Source organism: Micropterus salmoides, unplaced genomic scaffold (assembly GCF_014851395.1).
Source record: "Micropterus salmoides isolate LMB-PRFRI ecotype aquatic unplaced genomic scaffold, ASM1485139v1 Ms_hic_scaffold_8, whole genome shotgun sequence".
NCBI classification, from domain to species: domain Eukaryota; kingdom Metazoa; phylum Chordata; class Actinopteri; order Centrarchiformes; family Centrarchidae; genus Micropterus; species Micropterus salmoides.
Window position 1 is genome coordinate 16,618,744 of NW_024044570.1, and position 10,903 is coordinate 16,629,646.

At 39.3% G+C, this 10,903-nt stretch overlaps 1 protein-coding gene across 1 annotated transcript; it reads right to left on the reverse strand.

Moving 5' to 3' along the window:
- Positions 1 to 189: 189 nt before the first annotated feature.
- Positions 190 to 10,177, reverse strand: pnpla2 (patatin-like phospholipase domain containing 2). Its single transcript, XM_038705351.1, has 9 exons — positions 9,619 to 10,177; positions 8,528 to 8,760; positions 7,885 to 7,950; positions 5,164 to 5,367; positions 4,934 to 4,994; positions 4,346 to 4,552; positions 2,739 to 2,871; positions 2,429 to 2,551; positions 190 to 1,590 (listed from the first exon to the last, which is right to left on the reverse strand). The coding sequence occupies exons 1-9, from the start codon at positions 9,803 to 9,805 to the stop codon at positions 1,278 to 1,280; spliced, it is 1,527 nt and encodes a 508-aa protein (XP_038561279.1). The 5' UTR covers positions 9,806 to 10,177; the 3' UTR covers positions 190 to 1,277.
- Positions 10,178 to 10,903: the final 726 nt, after the last annotated feature.

The window sequence follows — 10,903 nt, forward strand, 5'->3', positions numbered from 1 at the left end:
TGATCACCTGGAAGCCTCCCAAGAACACCTTCAGGTCCCTGAGCCACTGTTTGGTTACTGATACGGATGTGTGGTGTTTCCTGCTCTGTGTGTTCTTTTCAATGTATGGTACAAAACAGCCTTTTCTGGGTCATGTGAGGATCACTGTTTTGATCTCTGAGTTTTCACAGCAACGAGAAAAAGCTGCACTTAATGTTAAACAACACCAGTTTATTTCATGATCACATACATATTATTCCCTGCAACATTTTGACAATATGTTAAATTCACGTGGCAATTATTTCATTGAAGTGTAAGGCACAACTTGGGTCTTGTTCACACAGTTTGAATTTCTTGTAGTAAACAGTACAAGAGAAGTATTTAAACATGTCTAAGTACCTCTGCATACAGTGAAAAGCGCAATTCAGATTAAAGTGATAATCTAATGATCTAATGATTTACTGTGCATTGAAATGTAACATTTGTATCATAACATCAAAACCATAGACTCATTTAAATAGTTTCAAGCTGAAATTCAATACAATGTAGATTTAAAATGAAATCTAAAAGGAGTTGTAACTTGCATGGAAGTACAACAAGATGATAGAAATAAGTATATATGATTGGGGCAACAGAGCAAAGTAGTTTTGTATTTTACATATAAATAATCTTACAGACGTAACACATTCATAGAAACCTAGAAACATAAAGACAATACATTTTTTAACAATACTGCAATGACGCTTGCATCAAATAAATGGAGTAACTATCTGTAACAAACAGACTGGTGCATCTACGTTTTTTTGCTCCAATCCTTCCCTTCCTGTGTGGCAGAAGTGACTAAGAGCCCATAAGCGGATGCAGCAGAAACACTGTGCCTAACTACGGGTCTGACTACATTCCACTAAAAACCTGAACACTCTAGTTTAACCACGCTACTTCAAGTGTGCACTGCAGTTTAGAACGTCCTGTAATTCGAGTTTTACATGACTGCAGTGCACTTGTGCAGACCTACAGGCATAGTGTGTCTATGGGCTTGCCCGATTATACTGTAGCTAAAAACTTATTTCAGTGTCATACATTAGTCAAAAAGAAGTGTACAAACTTTTTCCAACTAATACACAAAGGGGCTGATTAAATTACAACTGTCTTTCTGGCAGCTTAGAAATATTGAAGTGTAAGGGTGTAAACAGATATAAAAATCTGATTTAAATTATTTTAAAATGTTCCCGGATCTAGAATAAGTAAGTTTGAACCTCAGTGCTGCACCATCTGCAGCAGAAACATGTCAAAAGCTCTTAGGAGCTGCTGATGGCTTCTGCAGAGTCTTCAGCAGGTGGACTATTAAGACAATGCATTGTGAGGCCTTCTGAGGAGAGGACGGATGGAGGGCTCTTATCTGGTAACATCTTTGCAGTTTTGAAGGAGCTTTGCATGTCCATGTTGATACACAGCACCCCAGACAACAGCTGCTTCTTGTACTGGTCAAGACGCACAAAGACATCCAGGAGTGAAGAACTGCTCCCATTCACCCAGGTGGGCATCAGGGTGGTGGAGCTGATCTGGGATTGGATGGACTGGTAGCGTTGCAGTTCCAGGTGCCAGGAAAATCTAGAGTAAGCATTAGCAGTATGCAGAAGTGTGAAATAAAGGCCAGCTATAACTGTTTCGCTTATTGTTATTAAAGCAGCTTTAATCAAAATCTTTATAACAATGTATCCAATGACAATATGAAAGAAGACAATCATAGTGATGAATGTACAGAGAATTATCACTCAGCTCTGCAGCTCCCCTCAGTTTTTTAGTAAGTTCCAGCTCATTGTTTAGATTTCTGGCCTCTACTGTTTTGGTTCAACTACTCTCATAGTGTCATTTTTTAGACACAGCAGGCAGCTGTTTTCAGCAAAAAAAGCTCTATAAACCCACTGAACACTACCTGCTCAGCACCAAACAGCAGACAGACAAAGTTAGCCACTCGCTGGTGAACATAGTGGAGCATTTAGCAGCTAAAAAGGCAGATATTTCCCTCAAAAGTTGGTAGAGACCAAAAACAGAGCTAAATACAGAGAGAATATTGGACATATAATCATCGAGGTCCACAAACACCACTCCAAATTAATGATGATGTTGCTCTGTGTCTGCTGGATGTGTAAATACACAACTGTTTGCTAACACGTTCAACTTATCCACCTAAAAGTGAGGATGTTAATGTCACAACTTGTTTCTGCTGCCCCCAAGTGGCCAAAAAACCCCAACAAATAAATGCAGGTTGAAACCTTGAAACCCAGTGATCACATTTTGCAGCTAGCAACTACATCAATCATGGAGTGTATAGATCTGACATTTAATGGATTCTGGCACAATTGGATGTTAAGTTGCCTTTGTAGATTTTTGGCTGAAATGGCAAACTGAAACTGTATGATGTCTGTTTAAGTGCACAGTCACACACCTGGCAGATACACTTCGGGAAATGCTTTTGGAGGTCTGGCGAAAAACATGCTGTAGGATTTTTGAAACCTGCTCTCGAATCCACTCAACATCATCTTGCACATCTGGCAGCCACTCCAGAAGTCTACACGGGGTACACAACTGTTAGTCAATTGAATGTCTTTATTTCCAACAGTGTTACAGGACAGTCAGTTCCTCTAATCAATAAAACCATTCTAAAAATTCTAATGAAGATGGCACACTGACTTTTGCAGTACTATTCAGAGTGCACATAAATTTAGGAGGGAATGGGACTAGATGTAATACAATACCTGACAGTCAAAGACATAGCAGACTCCAGAGGGAGAGTGTAGGGGAGCATCATGGCGGAGGCCATCCTGACAGGAAGCATGTTGCTTAGAGACTGCACCAAGCTCCTCCTCTCCATGCAGGCCTCAACTAGAGCTGCAGAGGGAGGCAAAGAGGATCACAACGGGTTACCTAAAACTATTCAGAGAATTAACCTGCTAAAATGTATGCAGCACTATTAATGAGTAAAAATGAGACACATTTTACAACATACATATCAAATAAAAAATGTCAGTACCATGAACAAATACAGCATTTCTCTCTCATTGATAAACAGAAGTTGTGCTCTACCTTCTTTTATACAGTTCATGATTTCAACCCACATTTGAAAAGAGAAATATAACCACAATAGGAGTGATACTACTGGACTGGTCCAATGCCAATTATTTTTTATATTATTTACTGTGAAGGAATTTAGGGCTACTTTGACACAGGTTTCCCCAGGTCATGTTAAGGGGGTCAAGTAAGGGTCAAGTAAGCCAAAGGTGACAGTGAAGGACTGTAGGTCAGACTCTTTCTCTCCTTTCTGCCTGCTTGTTGACTGACTGACCCAGCTGAGTTGATAATGATGCACTGTTATACATTTCTTAGTAAACCAAGGTCGAGATTATCTTTATTTTGTTTTATTACAGACAGGCTGACTGGCTCTGTGTAGAAAGTGTTGCATGTGGCTTTAATGATACACATCGTGTCTTAATTGGAACCAATGTCCAATAGACTCTTCACAAATGTATAGAGGGGTGAACAATAACCCTACGTGCACACTTTGTGAATCTCTGTAGGTCTATAAAAGATAAAAAAGGAATGTTGGCATTCCATGTGTTTACACGTTGCATGCCGGCACTGTATCTCCTCGGCCGGACTCAATAAATCTATTTAAGTCATCAGTTTCTTCTTCATCACACCTGAACCTGACTCACAATATGTTCATAACTCAAAGGACCATAGTTTACATTCTGACAGTGATTTAAAGCATCTTAAAGTGTTCTGAATGTTTTTTATGTATCTATCCTACCGTCCATGAACCAGCCACTGGTTCAACATAAAAATCCACCTGGAGAAACTTCATACTGGCTTGAGTTAAGCTTATAAGATTTACCTTAAACTAAACTCTTCCTCCTAAGGAACTCAAGTCTTCAACTGCAGAAATAAAGATGCTGAAAATCTTTCATCTAATAAATGTTTCACTATTCATTTAAGGGGCTTCACAGAGTGCCTGATGAAGTTTCATGAGCTCAAGTTGATGTTGCTGATGTTGTTTCACATTAAACACCATGTCTGTAATTACAGCCATCATTATCTTTGCAAGGTAATATTGGGTGATTTTTTCAGTTCAATCTCCCCTTTTAACTGCATTTCTTTGCATATATATCATGTGTGAATAAGCAAAAGTGTTACTTTTTACATGAAGACAAATGGAAACCAATCCCTTCTGACAAATCAGAAAGAAAACTTTAAAATGGTGATAAAGATGGTGCAGCATGAAATTCATAGTACATAGCGTTTCTGACCTTCTACCATATATCTCCACATTTGGTGATTTTAAATGTATTTTCACAAAGCTAATTACCTCTGTGCAGGTTGGGTGGAAGGTGTTCGAAGATATGCTCCTCTATTGAGGAACTGCAACAAACCATCACTGCTGCCTCTTCCACATGTGGCTTCATCTCCTCTTCATCACATTTTTTGTGCTCCTCCTCCTCATTATAATACTTATTTTCTTCACCATTGGCTAGCAGGGGTCTGTCTCTGTGAGGTCCGTTCAAATGAAGCAATCCTGAAAGCAGATGCAAATGTGGAAGCATTATTTATTTATTTTTAATTTGTGATAAATGATGAGGTTATTATTTTATTGGTTCAACTAGTTTATGAAAACCACATACTGTTAATTTTGTAACACCATATTGATTATGTGCAAACAAATAGCCAAAAAAGTAAACAAACAAACCCATGAGCAACCATAAGGAGTAACACAAGTCTAATCACCAGCACAAGCAATTGGTGACATGTAGTCACAGGAAGCACAAGTTCTGATAGCGTATCAGGATGATACTGCTTGTACATACTAATCAATAAGGCTTGCCATTATTGGCCAGATGACATTAAACAGAGCACAACATGATTTGGAGAAGGTTAGAAACAAAAAGCTGTTTCTTACCATTCTTCTTCAGAAAGTGGAGAGCATCTTTATATCCCTGCTTACACATGGCCTTCAACACCTACACTCAGAGCAAACACATACATTCATCTGTTGTGAGTCAAAGAAATCCACTGAGTGTACTCAAGTTCATCTGAGCCAATCAATGAATCTGTACATTTGTGTGTGTGTGTGTGTGTGTGTGTGTGTGTGTGTATGTGTGTGTATGGATCAGGAAGGTTGTGTCCTACCATTGGGTCTGGAGGGAAAAGTGCCCTGGAGACTCTGTAGAGGTTGGTGAGAGTGAACTGGATGCTTGTGTTGGTGAATCGCAGCTCGTGTAGGTTGGTCGAGGTGTCTCGGGGGCAAATGTCGCTCTCTCCAGAGAATGGGGACACGGTGATGGTATTATTATACTGAGGCAGGTTGTCTGAGATTCCTCCGTCTACATATCGCTGAATGATAAAAGATAAATATTAGCATCAAAAACTCATTGACTTTGGACTCCTGCAGGCCAGGAGGACATTAGCTTTATCTTGGAGAAAATATACCTCTAATACATGCAGGTACAGGAGAAGAAGTCTTGTATTGTACTGGAGAGACTGACTTACATAACCAGAGAAAAGGTAGGAGAATTTGAAAAAGCAAATGTTTGTGTTTTGTTGAGTGTTTCTACTTTTGGTGTTGTTTTCTTTTTCTTTGATGATTGTGATAACCATGACCACATGTTTCATTGATTAATTTAAGTATGGTTATTATTATCTATTTGTATGCGTGAAATATATGATTCAATAACTCCAATTCGATAAATGTATTGTTTAGAAATATATATTATTAATAAACTTCAGTTAATCAGCACTTTTCAAAAACAAAAGTGAAATAAATAAATAAATAAAAATCATGCAATTAAAATAAGATAATTAAATAAAAAGCATATATTTGCAATAACACTGCAAGAAAATTAATAGAAGGCTTTTTGTAAGGAAACATTTTTAAGTTTATTTCATTTGAAAAATGCTGATGCTGATATTAGCATCAGAATACACAGAAACAGATGAGTTATTGCATAATTTCAAAATATTGACTAGAAATCCTTTGAGGGCACTGACGGATATTTGGCCACAGAGAAATCCCCATACAGGATATGATAATAGTGTCATATCCTGCGTATTGATTTATGTTTTTATTGATGCTAGTGAACTTTTTAACTTGTTGTCAACAGATAGGCTCAGAGAGACATCAGTTTTTTTTTTTACTTTGAGCCAGTGAGGGAAGGGTGGGGGGGGGCAGGACAACCTTAAAGCCTGTAACAACATGGTAACATTTGGCTCTGTCACTCTCAAATGTTGGTGCCAAAGCTTGCGTACACACAGGGACGTGTAAGCTGTTAAAACCCATCACAAAGGCCACAGAGGGATGGTGGGAGCGTTGATATTGCTCAATAATGTTTCCCAGAAAACCTTTGTGCTAGAAACATGTCCAGCATAAAAATACAAGTTCTATTTTCCCATTTAGTGTGTGACAAACACTGGCTCCAGAGGAATTTTATAATCATTGTTTACACACGGTGCCATTCAGAACAAACACATTCTTGAGAAAGGGAGGGCTGTGATGGGGGCAATTACATGAAGTCTATCTATCTATCTATCTATCTATCTATCTAAGCTCCTCACAATGCATGGAGGGTTTCACCCCAAATCCAGCACCCTGAGACTCGCCAGGGCAAGTGAGTGTCAAGACCACTGTCCAGGACGAAATAACAAAGATCCAGGAGTACATCAGGTAGATGGCCCCCAAAGATGAAGGGCTTAGTGAATACCTCAGGCAGCAGAAACACAAGGGTGAGGACAAGGAAGACGAAGAACCTTCATGGAGAGACAAGTCGCTGCACGGCATGTACCACCGACAAATAGAAGAAGTGGCTGATATCAAGAAATCCTACCAGTGGCTGGAAAAGGCTAGACTAAAGGACAACACAGAAGCACTAATCATGGCTGCACAAGAACAGGCACTCAGTACAAGATCAATAGAGGCTGGGGTCTACCACACCAGGCAGGACCCCAGCTGCAGACTGTGCAAGGATGCCCCTGAGACAGTACAGCACATAACAGCAGGGTTTAAGATGCAGACAGGAAGTGCGTACATGGAACGCCATAACCAGGTATCTGGCATAGTGTACAGGAACATCTGCCATGAGTATGGGCTGGAAGTCCCAAGGTCAAAATGGAAGACACCTCCTAAGGTAGATGAGAATGACCGAGCTAAGATCCTGTGGGACTTCGAGATCCAGACTGACAAACTGGTGATGACTGACCAACCAGACATTGTGTTGATCGACAAACAGCAGAAGAAGGCTACAGTGATAGATGTGGCAATCCCAAGCGACAGCAACATCAAGAAGAAGGAACACAAGTAGCTTGAAAAATACCAAGCTAGAAAAGATGTGGAGTGTAAAAGCAACAGTGGTGCCAGTGGTAATTGGAGCACTGGGGGCCGTGACCCCCAAACTGGGAGATGGGCTACAGCAGATTCCAGATACAACATCAGAGGTCTCTGTCCAGAAGAGTGCAGTCCTAGGAACAGCTAAGATGCTGCGCAGAACCCTCAAACTTTCATGCCTCTGGTAGAGGACCCGAGCATACCACCCAAGGAGGTTGAGAGGGGGAATGTTTTCTAATGTTGTTAATATAAAGACAGCAAACTCAATCTTTTTGTTGTTTTTATTTCACACTTGCTTTGGCAATGTAAAAATGTCTCTTTCCCATGCCAATAAAGCCCCTTGAAATTGAAAAAAAAAAGTGCCAAAAGCAACAACTACAAAAGACAATGAGAGGAAATACAGTACATGGTTCAAGCAAAGCAGCAAGGAAGACCAAGTCCATAAAAATTATAAAAACATTCCTTATCCATAGACCAAATATAGGATAGCGACAACATGAAGACACACATGCTGAATAATATTGAATACTCACCACTCCTTGCAGCATGGGAGGAATGAGGCCACAATACACTGGGATGTAGGCACTGCAGACGCATGCCTAGTTAACAAAAGAGATAAAATAAGAAACATGTGAAACACAACATAAGAAATTTGTCTTCTTTGACAAATTGTTGGATGTGAAATTAACTCAGACAACACTAAAAATTCTGTGGAAAAGAAACTGTAATATTACAGTTGTTATTACAGCATAAAACTTCATAATACTTGTTATTGTAATGTCATAAAGTAACTTAAATGCTCTTAAAAGACACGTTATAGTTAAATTACATTTTACATTCTGCATCATTGTCTTGTTTTCCGAGCCAAGAGCTCCGACCAGCAATCCAACATAAAAAAGATATTCAGTTTTATAAAACAGAGAAAAGCAGCCAATCCTTACATTTGAGGAGGTGCAACCAGAGAAAGTTTGCCATTTTCTCTTGAAAATTGACTTAATTGATCAATTGATCAAAACTCAAAAATCAACATCCACATTGCCAATTGTCAACATGTAAGTGGGTCTGAAAGCACCCATCAGTATTGAGGTGTTAATTCAACTGTATCCCAACATCTGATTTAAATAATATAAACCACCTCTACTGCAAAATATTGAGAAGAATATAGTGAATGCACACCTGCACCACCTCCTCCTTGGTGTTGAAGTGCGATACCAGGACATTTTCTCCATCTGTCACTCGAGTAAGAGAGATTGCTAAACGCCCGTTGGCCCGAAGGTGGCAATCAGCTGGCAGCGTGCGCCCCAGCATGTGACGCATGATCTTCACCAGGTTAAAGGAAGGATGCATGGGTCCGAGGAACCGCTTTCTCGCCTCTTTGGCAACATCGATGATACTTGCTCCAGTCTCTCCTGTGACGAAATTAAGACATTGTTACTGAAAATGTTTGTAAAAGCAAACATTATAGAATAGCCTACAAGGATTCTGTTATAGAACAATCAGGAAGATATTATGAGGATATTCTTGCTTCCCTTAAACTTTTCCCCTGTGTAAGGTAATCTTAGTTGGTATCACATATTCATTTTGAAAAGGTTATGATCAGGATACCATAGTTTTCCAGTCATCAGACAGTCATTTATTTAACTATCAGTGGTGGAAAAAAATAACTATGTTTTGAGGTACTTGTTTATGCTACTTTATTCTTTTACTCTCCTACAATGCAGAAGGACATAGTGTTCTTTTACTCCACTACTTCGTCTGACAGCTGCCGCGACTCAGTGCTCAGTTTATCAATTTAGTTAAATTGTTTAAGATTAAACTATGCATGCATGTAGTTTAACCTTGTCATGCTACAATATCTGCTTATATGTTAATACAACAAAAGTAATAATGAATTGCTATAGCAGCTACAGTATTAACATTATACCACTGTAACAGGGGCCAATTCTTTACAATTTGCTGGTATGTTTTTAATTATGTTGGATTTATGTATATGTAATATACCAAAATCCTCCTTTGTGAAAATGTGCCTGGCAATAAACCTGATTTTGATTCTGATTTCACTTGTAGGCTAACAGAGTATGTTTACACAGTGTAATATGAATGAGCAACTTCCTTCACCACTGGTTATTAGACAGATATGTCTTCAGATGTCTTCAAAAAAAGTACACTTGAACTTGTAGACTACTTAAGCAGTTCACAACAAATTCTAATTAAATTTAATTTTTGAGTTTAGTCTTTATGGTTAAATACCCTGAAGATATACGTACCAAGACATACTCCGGTGACCAGGGTAGTGGCGGTTAGAGCTCCGGCCGAAGCCCCATATATGTTCCTGGCGTTTTGCACCAGAAAGGGAGCTTGTTCCACCAGACAGCTGGCGACCCCAACATGGTATATCCCGAGGAAACCACAACCTGCAAACGAGATGTTCCACGGCGAGTCTAAAGGAAACATACCGGTGACCGTCCGCTGCTCTGTCAAGTGGGGCTAAGGTCGCTGGCAATAATACAACGTTCACACACAGATATTAACGGCTACACAAGAAACGTCCTGTTAAAGCTGAACACTGCTAATATGTTGTTAGTTAACGTTATGCCTATTTACGTGCTGTCCTCTGGATAATTTACTGTATGTGATAACTATAACGGTAGAAGTGACTTTTGTCGTTGCAAGTAATGTCGCTAAATTCACATAAGCTATTTAAAAATGCATCAAGTCCTTTATACTCTAGCCTAGCTAAACCCTGTCAGTCAATGCTCTCATTAAAACAACCCTAAGCTAGTTAAATAGCTAAATCGCGTGGTGAACCACTGGGACTTGTTGTTATTTTGCCCACTTGTGTGGGAGGAGGAGTTGAGAGAAGGAGGAAGGCGCAGAGCAAACCGGCTTGTCCAATCACAATCGACACCGCAAAGCAAAGTGACCAATCATAATTGAGAAAGTTGATAAAGTGACCAATCATAATCCGCACCGCTGACACATAGGTGAAGTCAATGAGCGGGCACTTCGCTCTGTCAAAAATTCTCCCCAGAAGAGATAGGCCTACGCGTTTGGTTTTGCTATAATTTTATCTGTCTGTTTGTTTTTTTGTTCACATAGTTTATCTTTTTGTTGATTATGAAATAGGAATAATGTGTAGGCCTATTGATCAAAGTCCGACTATGCAATATTGGCTAGATTAATCTATTGTTTACAGATCAATTAAAGCAAATCTGCAATAGTGCGCACTAATAGTTGTCTGCGCTTGTTTATTTGTGGTAGTGGTGATTTTAGAATAGAACAAACACTTTCAATGTGCCTGAACATCATCGTAGTTTTGAGAAACTTTGTTCCTGGAGAAAAAATAGAATCTGTCCTACTGACAAGGGTGTCCAAATTTGGCTTGTTTGCAGTGTCCCCGTTACAAAATAGTAAACGGTAGTAGGGTTTCACAAGAAATCATAATGAAATCACAAATGTATTGCATCTGAAGCACATTCAACAGTAACAATGAAATGTTTTTCTTGAACACTTCCTTGAATTTACTGATCTAGGTCATGATTCCTCAGGGAT